This window comes from Taudactylus pleione, unplaced genomic scaffold (genome assembly GCF_031769625.1).
Source record: "Taudactylus pleione unplaced genomic scaffold, aTauple2 ptg000116l, whole genome shotgun sequence".
Classification (NCBI taxonomy): domain Eukaryota; kingdom Metazoa; phylum Chordata; class Amphibia; order Anura; family Myobatrachidae; genus Taudactylus; species Taudactylus pleione.
This window is the reverse complement of record NW_028284518.1, coordinates 5,779,195-5,805,892: the sequence shown is the minus strand read 5'-3', so window position 1 is coordinate 5,805,892 and position 26,698 is coordinate 5,779,195. Positions and strand designations below refer to the sequence as shown.

Below are 26,698 nucleotides of genomic sequence, written 5' to 3'. Positions count from 1 at the left end.
TGAGCCAAGTTTTTAAATCTTTTATTCCAGATGACCCTTGCAAAGGAGATGTCTTCATCCAACTGGTATTTAACTACTTATTCAAATTAACAAAGTACTTACATTTAAAATGCTCATTTTATAATGAAAATTATTTTTTTTCATATGTTAAGCCATATTTGTGTGCCTTGTATGAGGCAGACACACTACTATAGACTACTGCTCTATTTAAGTTGTTAAATTGGCTGGAAATAGTTATCTGGAGCGAAATCAGTATATATACCTCTGGGCAGATCCAGCCGAAGAACCTATTTTGGACTTCTCACAAAGACTTCAGAGAAACCAAACAATACAGATGTGGAGAAAAAACAGGATACAATTCTGGGTAAGAACCTTTAGACAGGGATTTTGGCTACAGAGGGGAATGGTGTCCCAAAGTTTTTCCTGATTTTCTTCCCAATGATATCCAAGTGATTCATACTTCTGTGGATATAAACGTGTGAGGCGCGCACTGAAAGATGAGCCTTTGCTGCAGACACATGGGTTCTGATAACGGTCAGGAGAGGCTATGCGTAGAAATTCCAGAAAAGTCCGGGGTGCAAGTTTCAAAGATCACTATCTCCAAGAACTCAACAAGAAAAACTGAGCGCCTAACCCTATTAATAAACCAGATTGTTTTTATCAGAATACCTTATAATTAGTGAACATTGGGTTTTTACTCCCAAATATTCACTGTGGAAAAATACACATATACACAGGGGAGTACCATATGAATTCGGATTTATGAAATCTCAAATATATAAGGACCACACAATTAAAGGCACAAGTCTTGTCTTGTATTTTCGGAATACAGTAGAGATGGGACACTGTCTGCTTCATTCAAACGCAAAGATATTCTTCATGTACCAATCAGACCATCACACCAGAAATTCCTCATTCCTGATTTTCAAACATTTCCAATTCAGGAACATTCCTTTTCAGTTTTCAAGATTTCCGAGGTCATTCAGAGATTTTGATTATGGTAATAGCCAAATTCCATCCTGTCTTAATTTTGTATTGGCTGTATCTGTATGACCATCTGAAAAAAGGGTCTAACCAGTACTGCAACAATGTGGTTAGATTATTATAACCGTTATACATTTCTAGTTGACGGTTTAGTCACATCACTCATAAGAGGTTTCTTCTACTTCCTTGGTGGACACTGGGAACTCTGGGGTATAGATGGAGAGTGGAGCCTGACACATTAAATCTATTTTGGTGGGTTCCTCCTCCTCTATACAACATCCTTACTTTTTTCAGACCGTTGCTGTAGCCTGTCTGTTTTTAATTTTGTTACATTTTTTTTCTTCCACTGTGGGCTCACTCTGGGTTACGGGATTTTGCCTACAGCGTGGGCGCCTCTGGTGGGAACCGCCGTGACAATCACAGATCTGTGTCCAGGTGCCCACAGTACAACATTCCTCTCTTCCTTTCGCTACACATCTACCTGCAGTTTACCCGTAAAATAAACTACCGCCACAGACATTCTCTGCGGGGGTGGCAGCTCAACACTGCAGCCATTAACACTTTTAATAAGCAAGCAAGATCCTGCTCCTTCTCCCCCTCTATACTCCTAGCTGGGCAGAGGGGTTATTTCTATTAGCACTACTCATTGCTTAGAGTGGTGATTGGTACTCTGTTTGTCTAGGATTGTATGTGGGGAGGGGGGGGGAATTCTGTGGGAACAAAACTCAGTTTTCCATTCTGCTACATGTACATTCTGATTTACTGATTTTTCAAGCTCTGCACTTCTGTTATATGTAATATAACCTGCATTCAGTGATTTCTGTTTATTTATAGTTCCTTGCGATTTTGTTGTCATTATCTGTGTTTGTGGGGTGTAGGGGGGTCAGTGTTTTACCTTTACAATTCCCATTTATTATCACATCTGGGAAGGGCAATTCTGTGAGACAATCCCAGGACAAGAGCAGCATTGTACAAAAGGTTTTTTTGCTTGTGCTAAATGTAAGGCAAAATGGTCATCTGCGCCTTGTGTGAATCCGATTCCCGGAGTCGTGGCTCCTGCTAAGGCACCTCCACCAGTGGATACGCCATACTGGTTGGCAACCCTGACTGATGCAGTGTATGAATTGTAGCAACAGTTCACCGCTAACAGTCATCAGAACTTAACCTTTCTGCACTTATTCTGAGTATTTCTGGGAGTGCCCTATTTGTACTGTCTTCAGGGAATGGTACTCTTCCTGTCTCTGCAGATGCTCATGGAATCACCTTGGGCCCAAGGCCTAACTCACTCGATTCAAGGTTTGGTTACATTTTTATCCTCCTTAGAAAAACTGCTGGCCCCTTCTTCCAGGTGTTCTAGGGACCTAACCTGTTCAGAGGCGTCAGCTTTCAGGATACTTCAGTCTTGGGAGGGTTCCGATTCAGTGGCTGCTTCTCAGGAGAAGAATTATCCTTTGGAAGGAATGGATTGGGTGTTTTTCCTCGATGATGGATGATTCTTCAGACTTTTAGAGTGTTGAGGCTTTGGTGAAGACTGTCCGAGGCGTTTTGCAGATCTCTGATGCAGAGACTACACTGTCTCGAAGGTGTCTCTCTTTCAGAGAAAGCGTATGCAGACAGTTACCTTTCCTGCTTCTCCACAGTTGGAAGAGATCCTACAGTATATACGGCATGGCCCCATCCGGATCATAGGTTCCAAATATCTAGGTGTATGTGATATCTCTCTCCGTTCCTGGATAGAGATAGATGAAAGTAGGAATCCCTACTGCCTCCATTGCCAGACTGTCCAAAATGATGACCGTTCTGGCTCTGGGGTTGTCTTCTCTTCATGATAGCTCTGAATGTAAATTGGAGTCCACTTTGAAGAACATATATGAGGTGGCTGGGGCTGCTCTTCGCCCTATCTGATCTCTGCTTGGGTAAACGAGGCTGTAGAAAAATGGGCAGAGCTACTGGGAGAGAGACTCTGTTGCGGTACTCTGCGTGCTGACTTGCTTCCATTGGGTGAGCACATACGGGGATCCACCTTGGGTGAGGCGGTGATGGATGCAGGTTTGGGTTGTTACAGGGTCTTGGTTTCCGCAGTTGCGGCTCGCCAGACCCTCTGGTTGAGGTCTTGGCAGGCCTGATCTGCATGTGCTCATCTACACTTAGTGTCTGTCTTTCAGCGGTGACTGCAAGTGTGTGATTTCCTGTATAGGCTCTGCACCTGAACCCCAGAAAAGTAATTCTGTTTTGCCATCAGTGCTGGATCTTCAACAAGCATTTTGCTTCACTCAGTGCCTGATCTCTAGCAAAACATTCTGCATTACCATTAGTGCCAAATCTCCAACAAGTGCATTACCGTCTGCACATGTTCTCAGCCAGTATCCAGCTTTCTGCTAACACCTGCCTCTCTACCACGTACTGCAATCCGGATCTTCTGCTAGCATACTATCAGTTGCACATGTCTGCTCTCTAGTTATGGGTATCTGGTAGTTGGGGCTATCACTGAGTTTAAAGGGGGGCATCCACTACACGATTTTAGCAGGCGATTGAACGATAATGACGCCGTTATCGTTCAATCGTTTAAAAATCGTGCAGTGTTTGGTCGTTAACGATCAACGATGCGCGCTCCCGCTGGTCGTTTGATCGTCTCGTCAGTCGACTGAACATGCAGGTCAATTTCACTTGATCTATTAAAGATAGTTTGCAAATCGTTTCCACATCGTTCACACTGAAAGATAAAATTTCAAGGGAAAATCGTTTAGAGATTGGACAGGGAGTAGATCGTCTAGTGGATGTGTCCCATAAGGTTCTAATTGCAGCTCTGCAGATCAGTGTGCAGGTTCCCAGTCTCAACTCCTGTGTTCAGTATACATCCCTGAGTTCCTCATTCCTGGTTTCAGTTCTGAGTCTTGAGTTCTTGACTCCAGTTGTAGTTTGTCCTGTGTCTCCATTGGCAGTATGCTCCGGAGGTCCCAGTAGTGGGTTCTAGCTCCAAGTTCCTGGGATCAGGTTTTGGGGTTGAGCTTTCCATTATCTGTTCCAGGTTGTGTTTACTTTGGATTGTAATTCCGTACTCCGGTCCAGTTCCTGGTTTAGTGACCTACACTGCCTGGTGTTTCTTAGATGAGCAGAAGTCTTATTAAAGCGTCCAGTTTCAGCTTCAAGGTTCAGCAAAAAGACATCCATGACACTAGCAAACTGAGAGACTACATATTGGTTCATCCTACCAAATGTGGGTTATTCGTGATCCAGCAAAATAGATCTATTCCCCTGTGCATGATTAAAGACATCCACAAAACATGAACTGTTAGTGGTACTTGAGGACTGGAGATGAGAACCCCTTTGTTAAAGCATATGGATATATCTGAATAAATGTTTTGACTATATGTTGAGTTCATTCACATACAATAAGGTCTATTTATATGAGGATATTGTATAATTATGCTTATCATACTTTAATATAATTAGAAATGAGTGATTGTTTTTGTTTATCACAGGAAGAGTGGCTATACACAGAGAAGAACCAGGGCACAAGATTCCAATAAAAAGGTTTTCCTTTGTTTTCAATATCCTTTTCAGTTATAATGTAAACTTATTTCATTGCTCACTATAGGCTTGATTCAGATCCGCACATGAATGCCATCGCTGCTGCAATTTGTCACGGAACGCACTGAAAGCATTTCACATCTGCCGCTCACGCACAAAACCGGAAACATCGAACGCAGATTCGGTTGCCGTCAGCCTTCTGAATACGTTTTAGGTGCCGCAGACAGAGCCTGCCTCCAGACATATTGAGGGCTCTCCTGCTGCAAACAAGAACGCGGTGGCTAATTTATGCACACCCTCAATAGAGTGTTTAAACAGTCCGACACGGACTACCTGTCACTTTCTTTGCGAGTGAATCTTTTGTGTTTGTGATTGCAAAACAATTCCTGCGCTTGCGCTTTACGGCTACCAATCACTCAATGTGTAAATATCTGCATTGTGTGCGTATCTGAATCGGGCCTTGTGTTTCTGTATCGTCTGACATCATTATTGTACTTTATTTACTGCTGGGTTTGTACTAGCATCTGTTATGCTATGGTACATGATGCTTTGCTCTTTGAAACCGTAAATAAAGTATCTAACTTCCCAGCAGCAGCATTCCAGTATTCACCACAAAGAAAACCAGCACACCATTTAACAGAAATAGAAAAAGTTTAAAGTTCACAAAAAAAATGCTGTCAGTCACACTAGATAAACTTGTTAAAAGGCTTAAAACTCATCAAACACATACTGTAAGTTCAGCAGCAGTTGGTGTCTGGCCCAACGGCCGTTTCGGTGCTCAAACACCTCCATCACGAGGAACAATGCAATCAAATACTTCATCAAAAACATCATTAATACCACTTTTACACCTAAATTCCGGGTCTGACCCGGAGTTGGAGCAGGGTTCCTATCCGGATCAGACCCGGAATTTAGCCGCCGCCGACCCAGGATATTCCCGAGTCGGCGCCATTCACACCAGAGTTGGGTCTGCATAGCCCCGGCTTTTTCGGCGTTGAAGTGGACGCTTGGAGATGACATTATCTCCAAGCGTCGCTGAAGCCGGACCAATCAGCCAGCATGCGGCGTGCTCCAGGTCATCGTGACCCAGAGCGCGCCGTTCACACTGCAGGGTTTCACGGGTTACTCCCGTGTTAAACCCTGCTAGTTACCTGGGTTGGATTGCCGGGTCACTCGACCCGGCGATCAAACCCTCTCCCCTTTTACACCAGGGAGCTACCCTGATTAACCCTGCAATAACCTGAGTTTTAGCTCCAGTGTAAAAGGGGTATAAATCTCCCATAAAACAGGAAACACCCTGTGTTGCTATCAGATCTTCAACAGTGCACACACCGGAAGTTAATCAAATCTGACCGGCTCCCAAAGCGTCTCTCAGAAGTTCCGGAAATGACGCATTTGTTCCATTTGTGTGGTCAGTCTAATTAGGTGCAAGATGTGAGTTGCCATTTTCTCTGCTAATTTGCATTGCAAATTCATTTTGCAATCCAATTAGCAACTTGCATTGAACCATTCAGAGTAAACTCACAATTTTGAGATGGTAGAGAACATCTTTATTTTAAGGTTAAAATGTCGGAACACCATGCAGAACACCTTGGACACCCCCCAATGATTAATTAGACAATTGGAAGTTCCAATTAGTTTGATTAGTCCAATAATTACATGTGATTGTTTGGGGTTTTAAAAAAAAAAAAAAAAGTGGCCTGAAGTTACCCCAAAATCTACTTCTTTTTTTTTTTTGCATTTTTTGTTTAATTTAATTTGTTTAAGTTGTTTGAGATTAAATGAAAAAAGTTTGTTTTTTACATTATTCAAAAAAGCACAAATCAGTCATTTGACACCATTTAAAAACCTTCAGGACTTTTTTTTATGCCTACTAACAGGCTTCTATACAATCCTGTTAACAAAATTATAAATTTTTGGGGTTCCAGGATGGTCTTCCCATTTTTTTATGCACTTCTCTCACACCACATTTGTCAATCAATTTGCAAGCCCCAGCTGCGAGTACTGTGAATATGCATTTTTAATTGGATTGGAGAACTCTCGGGAGTGCGATGTCTGCGAGGTTCATGTAGCAAACTCACAATTCGCACCTATTTGGATTGACCCCTGTGTTTGCGTTCCACCTATGGGCAGTGTCTTCCCAGTCATGGAGTGCATTAAATAGAAACACCAAATTGTATAAAAAGTATCAATCACTGTACTAGTATAACAATCACTGTTAAATCATAGTGCCTGTTGAAACAACAACTTGGCATACTAATCTCTCCTAACAGACGCTCTAAATTATGTCAGTATTCCAAGTTATAGAAACAGAACACTCTGCGTTACCCATTCATTCCTCAGTCTTTCTTTGTGTGAAGTTGATGGGAGAGATGGTCTCAACTTTCGAGACCATTCAGTATGCCAGGTTCCACTCTCGAAAATTCCAGTGGGACATCATGAAGAATTGGATAGGGTCCAACAAGTTCCTATCCTCTCTTTGATCAGTCCCTCCCAGGGAACCCTTCAGAGGTTCAGGTGGTGGCTAATCTCAGAGAGTCTTTCCCGTAACCGGTCTTTGATAACTCCATCCTGGGTAATCATGACCACGGATGCCAGCTCCCTAGGTTAGAGGGCTGTAATGTTACTGTACATCTTCACATGTAGGGGCTTAGGTCACTGTAGGAGGCTGCTCTTCCTCGATCTCTGGGACATATTTCTCGCCTTGTTCAGATCTGTTTGTACAATGTGACGGGGGTGGGATAAGTCAACCATCAGGGTGGCACCTAGAGTGCATAGGCAATGGTGGAGGCTGTTTGGATTCCCTCCTGGGCAGAGGCATTTGTCCTGGCATTCTCAGCAGTGTTCATTTCGGTGGGTGGGCAATTGGGAAGTGGATTTTCTCAGCAGAAACACGATCCTGGTCTCTCCACCTGCAGGTCTTCTATTTGTTAGTCCAAACTCGGGTCGCCCAGAAGTGGACCTCATGGCCTCTTATCACAACTTCAAGGCTCCCAGGTCATCCCTTTTCCATTTAGCCCCCATCTTTGTAGTGCTTCCCTATAGGCAGGAGGTGATCCTGCTTTATGACCACTCCTGTATATTTCCCAGGTAGTGACGTTATATGGGACAGAGCAAAGAGAGCTGGGAAGTGTGGCTCATTTGCTTGCATAAGTTTTTAGCTGCCGCAACAAGGTTTGTTCTTTTTTTAGCAATAGGGATAGCTTTTCTCTCTTTTTATTTTTTTTTTATTTTGAAGGGTTAGCTGCTTAGCTTAAGTTCTAGTTAGGGGGATAGATATATATGCCTTTGTGTGTATCAGGATCTGTCTGTATGTCTGGAAAGAGAATTAGACATCCCAAATGCAAGCATGCAGCTGCACAACTGGTGATTACATATGCTTAAAAATGCTCTTCAAAGCTCTTTTGAGGTACAGTAGCATCTCTCTGCAGTCTGTGACACAGAGGTACTCGGTCAACTGACATTCTGGCTGAGGAGGTGTTGCCAGCAAGGGCAAAAGTCCAACTCTGTTCTGGCCAATGAGGTACCTGATGTCCACACCCAATCGGAGGTAAGTGCTTCAGTTTCTATTGTTCCTCAGCCAACTCTTCTTCCACAATACTCTTCTCTTGCTGTAGCTTATGCCTTAGTTGATCCCGAGTTAGCCTTGCAGATAGATGCACTTTCAGAAGTCTATTTCTCCTTGCAAAAATTAATAGGGTTAGACGCTCCCAGTTCCTGGAAGCACCAGGGAAGCTCCACCTGGCATCCGTTTCCTGGGCTATAACGATTCAGAGGGCACCTCTGTGGGGGGACGGGGATATCTTTAGACCAGGAATAGGTTGAGCAGTCTAGTTGGTAGGAGAACTCTGCCGACAGTCTGGGAGTTTGCAACCTCATTATAGCCATCCTCCAGACATTGCAGATAGTCAAATGAGCCCCTGCCTCATTTGACGTCTTTAGGAAAAAGACACAGGTTGTTACTTTCCCTTCCTATTCACATTATGCAAATGAGTTAGGGAAAACCTGGCTCAAGCATGATTAGTGATTCAAACTTCCTGCAGTGTTCCAGTACAATTACCCGTTCCCTGATATGGACATGGCTATTTGGACATCCCTAATGCTTGGTTAGCATGGTTCTTCCTACAACGAGTGGCGCTACATTGAAGGATGCCATTGACTGTAAGTGTGAGGCTTCACTTAAGTTGCTGTTTTTTCTTGCAGGGACTATACTTTGGCCAGTCTTGGCAGGGGCTTGAGTCCATCCAAGCCAGTGTAGATTCATCTTATTTTCTAGCCCTCATAGACATCTTTAAGCAGAGTTCCATCTATATCAGTCATGCCTACCTGGATGTGATTTTCTCTGTGCCTGCGATCCTGGCAGGAAGACAGTGAATACAAGAAGACGTTGGAAACTGTTCCGTTTGTGTGGGAGTCCCTGTTTGGCCTAGAGCTGGAAAGTATCAAGGGGTATACTGTTACCATGATAAATTCTGGATCTTGTTGGTCCTAGTCTGTGCTGGTTCTCTGTCATCCCTTTTCCATAAAAAGTGGTCAGACAGGCTGCCTTACTGCGGGCGGTGCATTCTCTCCTGCCCTCAGGAGTGGTGGTACAATCTGGTGCTGAAACTGGATGGATACTAGCATCCATTTCTTATCCTGAAATGGCTAATCCCTCATCTTTGGGTGCAGAAATTGAAGATGGATTCTCTGCGTTCCATCATCACTTCCATGGAAGGAGGGGGGAGGATATTCCTTGAATCACTCGACATCAAAGATGTCTATTTGCATGTTTCCATCTGGGAATAGGACCACAAGCTTCTTCGGACTTGCAAATGAGTCCTTGCCCTTTCAATTTCGGGCCTTTCCACGGCACCCAGGTTTTTGACCAAGTTCATGGCCCCAGTGATCGCACTGTTGCGACGCATTGGGATCATTGTCATCCCTTACTTGGATGACTTGTTGATCAAGGCATCCTCTGGGACACTGCTCAGCAGTCATCTGCAGGTGGTGATGTCAAGCTTGGAGGAACACTGTTGGATTCTCAACTTTTCCAAATCCAACCTGGTGCTGGCCCTGGGGCTTCTGTCCAACATGTCTTGTCACCCTATTTTTCTTCCAGAAGACAAGATTCTGGCTCTTGGTGCGGTCCCTTGCACCCATGCCGGGTGTCCATTGTGTGGTGTATGCAGTTGCTGGGGAAAATAGTAGATGCCTTCAATATGGTTCCCTTTGCTTGCTTCCATTACAGGGTTCCCCAGTGTCATCCTGTGGAGAAAATCTGATCCTCACCTGGACAGACTGTTGTTCTACTGTAACTGTAGTCCAATTGGACCCAGTGACCAGGGTCCAATCCCAGGTCACTTCCTCCTTTGACCTGGGATTGGACCCTGGTCATGACTGACACCAGTCTTTTGAGCTGGGGTGTGGTGACCCTGGGGCTCCAGTTTCAAGGGTATGACCTTTTTCCATAAATGTGATGGAACTGCGGGCAGTCTGGAATGTCCTGTCTCGGAATCTGCAGTTCCTGAGGGGCAAGCCACTCAACGTCCAGTCGGACAATGCCATGGCTGTAGACTATATTATCCGGCAGGGTGGAACCGGGAGTATGCAAACAAAGGGGTGCCCGATGCATTCTTGCCTGCTCGGCAAAACAATTGAATAGCTGAGTTGGGCGCCGTTCACTTAAAAAAAATAATTCCACCCCATTCTCAGACAGGGTCACCCCTCCCCTTTTCCATTGGGATTTCACCATAATGACCATGGATGCAGGAATTGGGATCACCAAAGTTGTCCTTTTGCCTCCAGGGACTAGGAGCACTGAACCAGTCCCTTTGCCTGCCGGGACATTTGCCTTATCCGAGTTTCCCTTCCTTTACACATTCTTGAGCTCTAGACTGCTATGGACTCCATCCCTCCTATTTGGTAGTCCCCTTTGCATCCATTCGGGCAATGCAATTGCAATGGTATGCCTGGACCATAATGGGGGTTCCTACCTCTGATGGTGAGCAGGGAAACTGGTTCCCACTTCACAATTCAAATTAGCCCACCTCTTCTCCTCCTTCCCTGTAGTTTTAAACTGGCCACCCTTTAGGTTCAGGTTTTTACCCAATCTACATTCTTTAAAGATTTTTCTGCCTGTTTCTTTGTGGGCTTCTCCATATTTAACAGCCCAATGTTTTGCAATTGTTATCTTGTAGTTTAATAGGTTAATCAGTGGCCGCCAGCTTATAGACATAGGTTTTGAAAAAAAACTCTAGTCACAGAGATAATGAGATAATGGTCCTGTTCCCATTGCAGCTCACTCTCCCAGTTCAGTGTGCTTTCACAAGTTTGCCAAATGTTCGTCTCTAAAGGAGAGAGTGTACATGAAAAGATTTGCTTGCAGCTTTGTGTAAGTACCCTTCCTTAGGGGTAGCTTTTGAAAGTCCCCAGCTTAAGTAGTGTCCTCCATGTGACTGATGCAGAACTAACTGCCCTTACTGCAACGATAGTCCAGCTACCCGCCTGGCAGACCAGGATTCACAAGCCAGAACCCCTCTATCATCTGACAGGTGGTCCTGCACTGTATAGCAGACAAACAGTACCAACATGTGACGCTACATAACAGTGAACTGCTGATGTACATGTATAGCAGCACAACTTCAAGTCTCCAGGGACCATAATTTGTTTTGGAACAAAAGGGGCCTCACAATGTGCAGCTGGAGAGGGGCGAAAGAGCGTCCAGATGAGAAATAAGTAAATACTTTTTCCTGCTGCCCACTAACTATATGAAGACTAACTTTCATTTTGACATATAATAGGACAAAATGTTATTTGTCCACCCATAATATTAGGAGACTTTACTAACCCATAGGAATAATCTTGCTTTTAACATTTGGCGTACATCTGCTCATTAAAAATGTACTAAGTTGATGTGCAGGAAAGAAATTGGGCTGACTAAACAACTGGGTTAGCGCATCTCCAAAACGGCAGGTTTGGTGTGGTGTTGCCGGGTATGCAGTGGTTACTACCTACCAAAAGTGGTCCAAGGAAGGACAGCCATTGTGCCGGCGACAAAGGCATGACCCCTGTCCACGTCAGAGCTGGACAATTGAGCAATAGAAGAAGATGCCCTGGTCTGATAAATAACATTTTCTTTTACATGTGGACGGCCGGGTACGTATATGTGTGGTTTACCTGGAGAAGAAATGGTACCGGGATGCACTATGGAAATAAGGCAAGCCAGTGGAGGCAATGTTATGCTCTGGGCAATGTTCTGCTAGGAAACCTTGAGTCCTGCCATTCATGTGGATGTTACTTTGACACGTACCACCTGCCTAAACATTGTTGCGGACAAAGTACAGCCCTTCATGCCAACAGTATTCCCTGATGGCAGTGGCCTCTTAATGTTGACTTGGCCTCCAAATTCCCCAGATCTCAATCCAATTGAGCATCTGTGGAATGTGCTGGAAAAACAATTTCGAGTCATGGTGTCCCCAACTCACAGGACTTTAAATGATCTTCTGCTAACATCTTCGTGCCAGATACCACAGGACACCTTCAGAAGACTTGTGGAATCCATGCCTTAATGGGTCAGAGCTGTTTTGGCGGCACATTGGGGACCTACACGATATTAGGCAAGTGATTTTATTGTTGTCACTGATCAGTGTATTTATATACTGTATACAGTATAGCTATATCTATCTAATCACTGTTCTGCCCAGAGTCTGAAAAAAATGTAGGTGGCACGCAGGGGATTTTTCAAAAAGGTATATTTTAATGGAAGAAAAACATTTAATCTTCAGGGTCCATAGGGATCCACAGGGATACCATGGGGATAATGTGGTTGGAGTGATCCTGCCAACGAACAGTTAAGCTTTCAGCTCCCAGGATGCCTCACTGTCCTCCTCCACATATACCCCGGCCACAGGTATCCAGTTGTTTGTTTGGTGCAGCAGGATTCAGACACACCTCTCCCCTTGTCCCCTCAGGACGTTATAACAGACAGCTCACAAACCACCCTTTATAAAGAATCACCTCACCAGTCCAGTATACCGGCCCCTGCACAGGAGCAATCTTGGGTGTCCTCGGTGTCTCAAGTGATGATGCAGCTAGTGTATCATTTGGCTACTCCCACACTGCCTCCTTTAATGGGATACCCACAGCATGCTATGTTTGCCCCTTTCTGGATGGATGTTTATGCCCACTCAAGTCAGAGTATGGCTCAGTTGGCTGTTGCGAACAGATTGGTAGTCACTAAGGCGCCTAAGCGGATGTTATCTTTTGATCAGTCTGCTCAGAATATAAATTCTGACGCGTCATCGGGGGAAGCAGATGATGAGCCGGTTTCTTCTACGTGGTCTAGCTCGGGAGAGGCGGACCATCCTTCTACAGTGGATGTTACTACTTTGGTGAGGGTGGTTAGATAAATCCTAAATATACGGGATGATGAATTGGCTCCTAGAAAGAAGGCTCCAGTGTTTAAACACCAGAAGGTGGTAAAAGCTGAGTTTCCTAAATATGAGCAGCTCACTGAACTTATGGAAGAGGAATGGAGTAACCCGGATAAACGGTTCCATGTTACAAAAAGATTAGCATCCTTGTATCCTTTCCCAGCTACTGAATGTATTAAGTGAGAAATCCCTCCTACTGTGGATGCTCATGTGACACATTTAGTCAGGAATGCTACGTTGCCTATTCTGTCAGCGTCTTCTCTTAAAGATCCTTCAGATAGGAAAATGGAAACATGTCTTAAAGCAGTATTTTCATCATCTGGAGCTGTTACTCGACCAGCTAGGGCTTGGGTAGCCAAGGCTGTTGAAGAATGGATGGGGGCATTGGAAGATACTATACCAAATGCTACCAGAGAATAACTGACGCATATCTCCCACATACGGGAAGCGACCTCCTATTTGGGAGAAGCTGCAATAGATGCTGGGCTCATGGCTTCTAAAGTATAGGCAGCATCGATTGTTGCTTGTAGGGGCCTTTGGTTAAGGTCCTGGAAAGCAGATACAGGGTCAAGGAATGCCCTGGAATCCTTACCTTTTTTTAAGGATAGAATTATATAAGATCGCTATGTTGAAGTCTAGGCAGTCTTATTTTTGGTCCTTCCGTCCTCAGGAACGAGCAAAAGGACAGTGTTCCTCTAGGCCGTCTATTTCTCGCAGGACAACCAAGCAGCAAACTAAAAAGTCCTGGCCGGCTAAACGTCCAGTTTCTTACCTGTACGACAAACTCTCTGCCTGATGGGGCGGGCCTCCTCCTGGGGGATCCCAGAGTGGGAGGCCGATTTCTTCAATTTGCGGACTACTAGCATCGAACAACAACAGACTCCACAGTCCGAGAAGTGGTCTCTCAGGGGAGGAGGCATCCTCCCCAGAAGTTTTTTTTTTTTGTATAACTCTCCCATCAGATTCTATCAAGGCCTTGACCCTCCAGGAGGCTATTTACTCCCTGCTGCGGGCCGGGGGTGATAATCTCAGTTTCTGTGGGTCAACAAGGAATGGGTTAATATTTCAATCTATTTTTTGGTTCAGAAACCGAATGGGTCTCATCGCTCTATTCTAAATCTGAAAATCCTCAACAAGTTCGTCCATGTACCCAAGTTCTGTATGGAGACTCTTCAGTCAATTATTTTGGCAATGGAACCTGGGGATTTTATGGTTTCCCTGGACATTCAGGATGCGTATCTGCATGTGCCTAATATGCCGTCCCACCAACAATTTTTATGGTTTGCGGTCCTGCAACAACATTACCAATTTCAGGCACTGCCCTTTGCTCTATCAACGGCCCCTCAGGTCTTCACCAAAATAATGATGGTTATGACGGCCTACCTCAGGCGTCAGGGAATCAGGATACTATCATATCTGGACGACCTGCTGATATTGGCACCATCTCCAGCTGTTCTACAACACCATCTCAAACTGACCTTGGCCTGTCTACAGATGCACGGCTGGATCATCAATTGGAAAAAAATCTTCTCTTTCTCCAACACAGCGGGTGGTACATCTGGGCGCATTTCTGGATTCTCAGACACAAAGGGTGTTTCTGCCAGAGGACAAGATTGTAGCCCTATAATTGCGAATTCGCAAAATGCTACGCAATCGAAGGGTATCCATTCGATCAGCAATGCAGGTCCTGGGGTCAATGGTATCCACCTTCGACATGGTGGAATATGCTCAGTTCCACTCCAGGCCCCTGCAAAAATTGATTCTCTCCCGGTGGAACGGACAGTTTCATCTAATAAAGTCCCAGAGGATCCTCACTCTGGAGGTTCGTCTCTCTTGTGGTGGCTACAAAAGGATCATCTAGAAAAAGGGCGCCCATTCTGGATTCCAAATCAGGTGCTTCTCACCACAGATGCCAGTCTTCGCGGATAGGGGCACTGACAGGTCATCACACCTTTCAGGGAAGATGGACAAATTAGGAAGGCCATCTGCCCATAAACATTCTGGAGCTTCGAGCAGTATACAAAGCACCCATCATGGCACAGGGCCTGCTCCAGGGCAGGCCGGTCCAGTTCCATTCCGACAACGCGACCACAGTAGCCTATCTGAATCATCAAGGAGGCACGTGAAGTCACACAGACATTAGGGAAGTGACAAACATTCTGATCTAGGCCGAACGTCCTCTTCCGGCTATCTCGGCAATATTCTTGCTGGGAGTCTTCAACTGGGAAGCGGACTTCCTAAGTCACCAGAACATACACGCTGGAGAATGGGCTCTCCACCCGGGGAGTTTTCAACTCCTAACGAACAAATGGTGCCTACTGGACATAGACATCATGGCATCACGTCACAACCACAGGGCCCCCAGGTACAGGTCCAGGACCAGAGGTCCCTCCGCCGCCTTAGTGGACGCACTTGGCAGTAAGATGGGACTTCAAACTTGCATAACTCTTTCCTCCGATTTCCCTCCTCCCAAGGGTCCTTAGGAAATTCAAGCAGGAAGGCGGAACTGTAATACTAGTGGCTCTTGCATGGCCCAGACGACATTGGTTCACCGACATACGGAAACTATCCATACACATTCTGTTTCCTCTTCCTCTATGGCCGGATCTGTTAGCGCAGGGTCCCTGTCGGCATCCGGACCTGCCACGTCTGTCTTTGACCGCTTGGCTCTTCCATCTTAAGAGACAAAGGTTTCTCCAGCTCTGTGATTCAAATGATGCTTAGGGCATGTAAACCTTCCTCTGCCTGCATCTATTACAGAGTTTGGCAGTCTTTTGGTAAATGGTGTTCCCACAGAAAGCATGACCCTAAAGGTTTTTAGGGTTTCCCGGGTACTTGCTTTTCTCCAGGCTGGGTTAGACCTTTGTCCTCCGCCTGGCCACACTGAGAGTGCAGGTTTCTGTGCTGTCAGTCTGGGTACAGAGAAAGATTGCTTCTTTGCCGGATGTTAGAATTTTTTTCAGGGGGTTCTCAGAGTTCAGCCACCCTTGTCTTTGGTTCTCAAGGGGCTACAGGCTCCTCCATTTCAACCTCTGGACTCTGTTGATTTGAAATGGTTGACAGCGAAGACACTTATTCTTCTTGCTATCTCCTCTGCACGCAGTCTCTGATTTGGCAGCTCTTTCTTGTCGCTCCCCATATTTGATTTTTCACTAGGATAGAGATGTTCTCTGTACAAGGGAGGGTTACCTTCCTAAGGTAGAGTCCCGTTTTCATGTGAATGAAGAGATTGTGGTTCCAGCTTTTCAGTCTTCAGACCTTTCTGTAGGTGGAGCCTCCCTGGATGTGGTTCGTGCTCTCCGTATATATGTGGAGCGTTGAAACTTAAGATGCTTTTTTTGTGCTATATAGTTTTCCCAAACAAGGGTGACCAGCTTACAAACAGACTCTGGCTCAATGGTTATGTATTACTATCTCTTAGGTGTACACACAGGCTGATCTCCCTATCCCAAACATGGAAACAGCACATTCTACCTGGTCTGTGGGGTCATCGTAGGCATTTAGTCATGGTGCCTCTGCTGACAAATTGTGAAAGGCAGCTACGTGGTCTTCTGTCCACAGTTTTCTTAGGTTTTACTTTTGCCTCTCGGGATACTTCCTTTGAGCGACGAGTTCTCCTTTCTGCTCATGAGCATCCCCCTCCCTTAGGGGAATTGCTTTAGGACATCCCATGTAGATCCCTATGGACCCTGAAGAAGAAAAAAATAATTGGCTAGACTTACCATTGATAACTCTTTCTTCGAAGTCCACCCACCCTGACGCACCTGGCTTCATTGGGTAATTTTTCTTTCGGTGCCCTCATTTCTGAGAGTGTTTCTGGTTGACGATTGTTCTTCCTTCTCCTCTTTCCTTCTCCTGCCTGGGCTTGTTTACAGAACTGAATGCCTGTGGCTGGGGGCTGGGTATATGTGGAGGAGGACCTTGGATGTGAAAGTTTAACTGTTTGGTGCCTGGATCACTCCAACCCTATGGTATACCTGTGGACCCTATGGACTTAGAAGAAAAGAGTTATCAGTGGTAAGTCTACCATAACTCTTATTTTCAGGGCTGCAATGAGCCCTTTCATCAGGGTGCCGGTAACAAACAAACAGACAAATCCACTTACTTAAGTACCTCATAGACTACACCTGGAAGCCTTAAAGGAGTAGTGTGCAGACCCAAACGTCCCCTAGTGAAGTACCACAAAAATGTCATGTTTTCTGGATTCTTTAATCATGCACAGGGTAGTTGATCTAATTTGCTGGGTCAGTATTTTACTCACCTGTTTGCAAAGATAGAAATCCTGAAAACATGACCTGCTGCTGGGGGTTCTTAAGGATTGAAGTTGAGAACCACTGGTTTAAAGTATGGTGTGCTTCCCTAAATATTTTTTTTCTGTTGCCTCCAGCTATTAAAAGATAACAAAAGTACCCATATTTCATATGAGAATATAATGTTGATTTTTATTCAGTTTAGAACCAGTCTAAAAGACCACACCACTGGGTGAATTGCAGACCTTGGTGACCTCTCATCTTTTTTTAAGAGATGGATTTACCAGTATCGAAGAATCCCCAATGCCTTTTCTATGTATGGGAGTTCTACCATATCTCCATGTGCATCCTTCCTGCCTACCCTAATTCTGATCCAACAACATAAAAACACCATTGAGTAGGAATTTCCATTTGAAGTAACATTTTGCTTAATGCATTATTACTGCCCTTTAGGGACTCTAGGAGGAATGCCTCCATTTGTAAAACCTAGAAATTGATATGCTGTAAATGTTTGCAATTGACTTAATACTGTACTGTACCTGGGTGTTCATATTGCTTATCATAGTAATATAACAATCTCACCAAACTCCTCTTGCAGGCCGTGAACTACAGAGAGTGTGATTCTTCTGAAAGTGATGAAGCAGCCAGTACCATTCAAAGTGGAAAAAATTGGAGTATAGAAAATAAAAGAAAATCCACAACACCATCTGCCGACTATAGTCGCAAGAAGCAGAAGAGTAAAAGTAAACTGAAAGGTATTTGGGTTGTCTGCTTATGTACTTTGTATGGTCAGAGCAGGCAAGCGGGTACCAGCCTATACTCTTCTGCTTAATTGTTTAATTTTTCCTGCACCATGACAGTACTTATGCCTTGATTGGCTTACTTTCTGTTTAAAAACAATGCACTAATTCTTTTTTGATTCTGTGATCTGCGCTGAAGATTGAAAATCTTTTGAGATGTACCAAATTATATACTATAGTTTCTCGTATATACTGTGGAGGACAGATGCTGGTGTATAGAGGAGTGTCCATCTTGGAGTTTGGAACTTTCTATTTCCCTTCATGTACGGTACACACATTTTTCAAAGTCCCACACAGGCGTAGTATTCATGCAACCTCCAGTGTTCTGAGGAGCCGCCCTGTCAATAGGCATAATATTGCCAGAGGGGCCTCTGAACAATTGTTTAACGATGGGGCTATTCCCAGACAGCCTTGTATGTGCTTTTTTTTGGCAGGCTTTCCTCACAGAAGGAAACCTTCTGAAATGCCCATAAACAGGGGTACATGTTGCTGTGGCTTTTTTACAACTTGGCTAATGGGAAGTATTTCTTTGAGGGGATGTTTTCTCTGTATGAGTTACTTCCCTCACGTTCTGCTGGACTTAATTGTTGGTCATTGTAGGATTCCCTATCACATTCAAGACAGCAAATTTTCGGCAGTGCCTGACCCATGGCACTGAGGTATGCCTATAAATATTCAGTTAGAGGGGGAGATGTATCAAACCTTGAAGAGAAATAAAGTACCAACCAGTCATCTCCTAACTGTCATTTTTCAAATACAGCCAGTAATAGGTAAGAAGCTGATTGGTTAGTACTTTGGGGGGTATTCATGAAAGCTAGCAGAGAGATAAAATTGTGAAAGAGAAAGTTCCAACCAATCGGCTCCTAACTGTCATTGTACTGACTGTGTTTGAAATATGACAGGAGTAAATTGGTTGGTACTTTATCGTTCACAATTTTATCTTTCTCCAAGCTTTCATGAATACCCTCCTTTATCTCTCTCCAAGCTTTGATACATGTCCCCCAGAATGTATCAGGCACTGCAGGACTTTTAGCAAGCACTTACCTTGTGTTGTTTCTTGGGGCAGTTCTGCTGAATTCTATGGAGTAATTCCATTGTCTGTTTGCAGCTCTGTGCAAATCCACACTGTAGGAGTGACCCAGACTTCCTTTTCTCTTTTCACCTGCAGTGATGTGATAACTCCTGTCACTGGAGGTGGGCTGTTCAGATCTGGCTTGCCTATAAACCTTACTCTGGCTACAGGAAGTTGCCAGAGTATTAGGTCTCACTCTATTTTCCAGCATTCCTGTATGTTTTATTGGCGATTCTTGTGTATGCCCACATTCTGTTACTGACCTCTCTCCAGTGTTATCCCTTAACTCTGATCTATACTGCTCGATGTTGACCTTGGCTTGTGACCTGATCTTCCTCCTGGTATACCCTTTTTGCTTTGGCAATGCTGCTTCGTCACCAGACCCAGCTTGCCGATTACTCTTTACTATCCCACTTGGCAGGGGGCCACGACCTGCATTCTCTGCACAATTCAGTCCATACCCTACTGTGGGGATCCTTGGTGAAAACCACTAGTATGTTAGACTCTGCTCCCCTCTTATTGGTTGTGCTTTTCCTAGCGGATAGTTAGAAACCACATGTCAGACCAAAATTGTGACAAAATGCTGCAGCGGTAGCATACATTAATCATAAGAGAAGAACTAAAAGCTTGGCATGAGCTAAAACAACAGATGCATTTGGTAGGACAAAATGTTCGAGCAGTCTCGTTCCTGTTCATAACAGGGGTGGAGAACTGGGAAGCAGGCATGCTGCACATCCTGGAGAGTGGATGTGTTTGAATAGATTGTGAAAGAATTGGGGTCAACCTGATGACAACATTAAGGAATCGCAAGATGGAGACTTTCTGCGCAAGTGCAAAGGATCCATAGACGTTTTCTAGTGGACACAATGTTGATCCCAGGACACTTGCATCTAATTTACCTATTACCTCTGGTAGCAATGTTGCTGCATGTTCTGAAGGAGGTAAAAAGAGATGATGTTCAAGTGATTCTGGTGGCACCAGATTGTCCAAGAAAGTTGTGGTACATGCAGATTCTCATGGTGACAGATGCCGGTTGAAGCATCTTCCTCTAAGACCTGCCTAGGTAACGTTTTTCTCTTCATGTACCAGGCCATCAACCTTTCAAGTCTAAACAATTTTTGCAGTGCAACCCCTTTACAAACAGAGACATGCAGTCACCCACCCGCCCACCCCACCGCTAAGCAGAACAGCATGAAGCAGAACATATCTCCTAACTACTGTATCATTGCAGTCATATGAAAGTCCTGGTTAACCAGGTCAGTCATCCAAATTAAGGTCTGCCCCGCCAGAATCGGGACAGTTAGAAGAATGTTTTGCTCTCTATCTGTTCTTGAAGCTTCGTAACCAACAGCTCCTCTTGTTTTATGCTCAGTTGGTGATTGTCTCAGCCCTGTTGGATAGCTTCATGAAACATGTACTGTATATTCTTGTCCTCAACAATCCCCAAAGTTCATTCAATAGCAGCAATGTTTAAGAATTAGGTCTCCATCAGGCATGTGCAGTCAGGGGAGGCAGTCTCCCCTGTCATACTTCGTGTCAGACTGCAGAGTTTTGGCTATAAAAATTATTAGAATAATACAAAGAAGATATTTATAACTTATAAATATCTTCTTTGTATTATTCAGATTGTTTCTATAGGCAAAACTCACCATAATTGCACCACTCCCTGGAAATACATGGAGAGATGAGGCAGTAAGAGCTCATCTTCACATCTGATATCTCAGACACTGCCTGAAGCTTGAGGGCTGGGCCACGAAGCAGCTAATAAAACAGAGAAAAAGAGCTAATAGGAGACATGCCTCACTGTGAGGGGGCATGCTTTGAACTCTGATGGACACCTCTGACGATCAGATGACCAGTTCAGGAAGTACTACGCAGTCATTGGAGTTCAGCAGCAGCACTGAGGAGGTAAGGAAATTGGCATATGCAGACAGAGGAAAACAACAAAGGAGAAAAAGGTGAGGAGGGTCCACTGCTAGGGGTTGATCTGTGTGTGTGTGTGGGAATATTTTGTGATAGGGGGGGTCTTCTGTGCTAGTGGGAGATATGTGTGAGGCAGAATCTGTGCGTGGGGCGGGGATCTATGTGAGGGGGGAGATCTGTGCAATTGAGGCAGGTGCATATATGTGTGTGTCAATCTGGCTCTGATTCTAGCCAGTGCCTCCCCATCCATTGACCTCCCCGCACGTCCCTGGTCCCACTTCCATTCAAACTGCCCTAATATTACATCCCCAAATTCGGCCTCACATCAATTAATTGCCTCCAAAGCCCCCAGAAATACATAAAGTCCCATCCACCCCACCTTAAATTAACAGGCCCCACCATATCCCCCCCCCCCCCCCACCCTCTGTCCAATTATTGAACATTGCTAGAGCTCTGAAGACCTATGTAAAATGGGAATCTCTTAGGAAAACGAATGATCATCTGATGTTTTACGATACCCACATGTGTCAAAACAAACAATTATGAGAGAGGCTACTTCAGTGATTAGAATTAGGTTAGGGAAAACTGTTAAATTTAAAGGTGCATTCTAACTGATTTGAAAGCACCACCTGCACTCCGTGTAGCCTCAGCTGAGAAGTTATGCTATGTAGCCACCTGTTCCTTGGTGCGTATATTTACTAAGTTATGCAATTTTAATATTTCTTTAGAGTCCATAGGGATCCCCAGAGATACCTTGGGGTTCAGGTGGAGGTTAGCACCAGACAGTTAAAGCTGTTGACTCCCAGGATGCACTGGTCATTCCCCCTATACCTCACCCCCAAGCTAGGGGCTCCTCAGTTTGTTCTGGTGTCTGCAGGAGTCGGATCACCATTTAGACTGTTTAGGCAGCCCAAAAGCTTTTATTTATTCGATTTAATAGTTATTATTTATTTTACCGCTGACGTCCATGACACGTCAGTGCTGACACTCCATCACCCCTCCAGGCGTCGTGACTCCAGTTTCGTCTGGTACTCTCGACGGGCTCCCGGGGACCTTACTAGCTGGCCCCGCAGGATGACCATAGCCAGCAATGCGGAACTAAGGGGCAGGTAAGGCGGGTTATCGCTTGTGGTAACCCGCGTGTGGACAGTCTTTCCTCTGGTCTCGGGGAGTACGCTGAGTGTGTACACCGTGGTAGTCCACGTGCTCCACTAAGACTACCAGGGTACATATGGTGCGGTAAAGCAGCATCCCTGAGGTCAATAATCAGCCAGGGGAGGCCAGCTTTCCATGTTTAAGCGGCCCTCCCCCAGCTCCAGGTGCCATTCCGCAGGGTCTAATCCGCTCTGAGTTGCATTTTCTCTCCGGCGGCCATTTTCTCCATAGGCTCAGCCACAGCACTCTCTGGGAACGCAGGGTCCGGCTCCCCCTACATACCACTCCCTGGAGCAAAGTTATGTAGCGCTATAGCCTATCAGACATTAGAGTCTGAGTAGTTGAATTTAGTGCCAATTGTGCAGTTATTTTTCTGCATTGTCTTCGATCTGCTATCGCTGTGTTTGTCGGTCTGATATTTCCTCGTGCTGTCAAACTTTGCCTATCACTTTTTTCTCTCCGTGTCCCTAACAATACCGGTGTATTAAGGGTCAATATGCACTTCATTTCTCACTGGAGTTGTGAAGTTATCGCACACTGGGGCAGTTGCACTATACATAGTGCCATAAATGTGCTGAATTTCTACAGTTTAATACAGACTTGAACAGGCTATTTATATTACTCATCCCCCCCCTTGAGTTTGGCTTTGCCACATACTCAGTGGTGATATTCTGCCTCATACCATAGTGCTATTCTACTCTGCAATATGTTTAACACAGGCAAGAGTAGCCCACACTGCTCTCATGTAAATCATGTACTGCTGGATTAAATGAGGAAGATTTAATCAGAGAGGGACTTTGTGCCATCTGTTATAATACACTTGGCCCATCAGCTCTCGCAGCCCCTGTCTAATAGCCCATCTGGGCTTCCTTCACTCAGGTGCTAAATTCACTTGTGGACCACAGTCCCGGCAGTAGTTCCTCCTTTGGGGTTGCCACAACAGGTACAAACTATACCAGTGCCTCCTCTGCCCGCTACCTTAGAGATGATGGTATCAACGGCTGTTAAAAATACATTACAGGGTGAGAAATCACTACCCAGTAAAAATAAACATCCTCTGGTTTCCTCTCAGTCCACGCTCCTGTCAGATTCTGAGGTGTCATCTGACAAGGCAGGAGAGGCTGATTTATCTACTACTGAGTCTCCCTCAGGAGAGGAAGAACTGCAGGCAAAAATTAATATCCTTGCCCTAGTACGAGCGGTTAGAGATATACTTCACATAGAAGATGATGAATCCGCTCCACAGTCAAAGCACCCCCTTTTTAAGAAACAAATTGTTAATTCTGCAGAGCTTCCTATATCTGATCAGCTAGTTGACCATGTGATGGCTGCCTGTCAGACGCCTGGTAAGAGGTTTCAGCCACATAAAAGACTGACTCATTGTTATCCTTTTCCGGCTGATCAATGTACAAAGTGGGAGAAATCCCAGGCAGTGGACTCTTGATCAGCTGCGTGATATGAGAGGTCTACCTTACCTATTCCGTCTGCTTCCTCGCTGAAGGATCCCACGGATAAAAAGGTGGAAGCTTGTCTGAAATGTATGTATTCTCTTTCAGGAGCCTCTAATCGCCCATCAATGGCTATTGCTTGGGTGGCTAAAGCAATTGAGGGCTGGACAGACGCACTCGAGGAGCACCTCCCGGAGGACGCCGCTCAGGACAGGCCTTCCCTTGTTGCTCACATTAGAGATGCAGCTTCATACATAGGGGATACTACGCTGGATGTGAGTCTTTTAACCTCCAGAATATTGTCAATGTCAGTGTCTGTCCGTCGCTCTCTGTGGCTACGGTCCTGGAAGGCGAATGCAGCCTTTAAGAAGGCCTTAGAATCGCTCCCTTACACAGAGGACATTCTTTTTGGCCTTGACTTGGACAAGATTGTCACTTCCTTGGCGGCCTCTAAGACTGCCTTTCTGCCATCTGCAACGGCTGCTAAGGGACAACGTCTTTTAGAGTTTTTCGTCACCAAGGGAAACCTAGAGGTCAGTCCTTTCCTCGACAGCAGGCTTCCTCTAAGTCAGCCAAACCTAAGCCCAAGCAGGCCAGGGCCACCTGCTGTCCTGCTGCAGAATCAGAGGATAAACTGTCCGCCTGACGAAGCAGGCCTCCCTCTGGGGGATCCCAGGTTAGGAGGCCGACTTACTCTTTGTCCAGCGCTGGCGTCAAATCACCTCAGACACTTGGGTACAGGAAGTGGTCTCTTACGGGTGCACCTTCTTTTTCCTAAGACGACCACCCCACCGGTTTTTATGCATAGGCCCTTACTCGGACTCAAGTCCTTGCTTATACAAAAGGCGGGGGTGACAGTACCGGTCCCTCTATCTCACGGACAGGTGGTTATTCCACCTTGTTTCTGGTTCAGAAACCGAATGGGTCTTACCGACCTATTCTCAACCTCAAATCCCTGAACAAATTCATCAGGGTGCCCAGATTTCAGATGGAAACCCTATGCTCTATAGTCCTAGCTATGGAACCGAGGGACTTTATGGTGTCACTGGATATTCAGAACACTTACCTGCATATACCTATAGCGCCTTCTCACCAGAAATTTCTCAGGTTTGCTGTTCTACAGCAACATTTTCAGTTTCAGGCTCTGCCCTTTGGCCTTTCTACAGCCCCATGGGTTTTTACCAAAATTATGGCAGTTATGGCAGCTCATCTGCATTGTCATGGTGTCTGACTGCTACCATACCTGGACAACCCCTTGCTATTAGCATGCTCCCCAGAGGTCCTACAACATCACCTTCAGATTACCATTGCCTTTCTGCAGAATCACGGCTGGTTAATCAATTGGAAGATATCTTCCCTGGTTCCTTCACAAAGAATGGTCCATCTGGGGGCTCTCTTAGATTCTCATGCTCAAAGAATCGGTAGACAAGATCTCCACACTGTAACAACGTGTGCGCAGACTACTCAGTCGCCAAGTGTCCATTCACTTAGCAATGCAGGTACTGGGATCCATGGTCTTCACCTTCGACATGGTGGAGTATGTCCAATTCCACTACAAACCTCTGCAACTCCTGATCCTTTCCAGGTGGAATGGATTGCCTCATCGACTAAAGTCCCAGACAATGGTTCTCTTTCCAAAGGTACGTCTGTCCCTCTCATGGTGGTTACAGACGTCTCACCTAACCAGGCGACGCCCCTTCTGGGTCCCAGACTGGGTGATCCTGACAACGGATGCCAGTCTCCGGGGTTGGGGTGCGGTGACCACACCGCACTCCTTCCAGGTCCCGCTGGACACTGGTCAAGACAGCAATCAACATGTTGGAACTTTGAGCAGTATACAAAGCCCTCACTCTGGCGCGACATATTCTTCAGTGAAGACCTGTACAGGTACAATCTGACAACGCAACGGCATTAGCCTACCTCAATCACCAAGGAGGCACTCGAAGTCGGGCAGCCATGTCAGAAGTGACTCACATTCTCACATGGGCAGAAAAACCGCTTCCGGAAATCTGTGGTGTTCATTCCCGAAGTTCCTCAGGCGCCATGATGTACAGGCCAGGGAATGGTCTCTCCCCCCAGAAGTGTTTCAACTCCTTGTGGACAAGTGGGGCCTACTAGAGGTGGACCTCATGGCCTCTCGTCACAATCACAAGCTGATGGTGTATGGATCAAGAACAAGGGTTGCTGCGGCAGCCTTCGTAGATGCATTGTCCATAAAGTGGACCTTTTGGTTGGCTTACCTGTTTCCTCCAGTCTCCTTCTTTCCTCGAGTCCTTCGAAAGTTCAAACAAGACAGAGGTACTGTCCTTCTGGTGGCTCCAGCTTGGCCCAGATGACATTGGTACTCAGACCTTCAGAGCCTCTCCATCAATGCTCCTCTTCTGCTGACTCAACGGCCGGATCTGTTATCTCAGGGTCCTGTCTACACCAGGACTTGGGTCGCCTGTCTTTGATGGCGTGGCTCTTGAGACATCCCTCTTAAGATCTAAGGGATTTTCTCCAGTAGTAGTACAGGCTATGCTCAGGGCGCGTAGACCGGCTTCTGCCCGGATCTATCACAGAGTGTGGCATACATACTTCCAGTGGTGTAATGCCAGAAGTTAGGACCCGCATATTTTTAGGGTCTCTAGAGTCCTTGCCTTCCTTCAAGCTGAATTGGACCTTGGACTTCGCCTGGCCTCCCTTAATGTTCATGCCTCTGCTTTGTCTATCTGGTTCCAACGCAAAATTGCTACGCTACAAGATGTTCACACCTTCGTACAGGATGTTCTCCGCATTCAACCTTCCTTTGTCCCTACTGTGGCTCCTTGGGATTTGTCTGTAGTTCTTCAGGCCCTGCAGGGCCCTACGTTTGAACCCCTGGAGTCAGGGGGTCTCAAATGGTTAACAGTGAAGACTATCTTTCTTCTGGCTATTGCCTCTGCCCATAGGGTGTCAGACTTGGGGGCACTGTCATGTCGCTCCCCATTTCTGAGTTTTCATCCAGATAGGGCGGTTCTTCGTACTCGTCCTGGTTTTCTTCCCAAGGTGGTCTCTCAATTCCATATCATTGAGGAAATTGTAATCCCGGCCTTCTGTTCACCCGGCCTTTTTGCTGGTGAGGCTTCCTTGGATGTGGTCC

General features: G+C 45.6%; 1 protein-coding gene across 4 annotated transcripts in view; it reads left to right on the top strand.

The window, feature by feature from the left end:
* SYCP2L (synaptonemal complex protein 2 like) overlaps positions 1-26,698 on the top strand; it is a 314,762-nt gene that overhangs the window by 222,516 nt on the left and 65,548 nt on the right. For all 4 annotated transcript variants that reach the window (XM_088471654.1, XM_088471653.1, XM_088471652.1 and 1 more), the window contains exons 23-25: positions 31-65; positions 4,467-4,518; positions 17,778-17,934. In XM_088471654.1, coding sequence (XP_088327780.1) covers positions 31-65; positions 4,467-4,518; positions 17,778-17,934 — 244 coding nt within the window. The remainder of the gene's footprint in view (positions 1-30; positions 66-4,466; positions 4,519-17,777; positions 17,935-26,698) is intronic.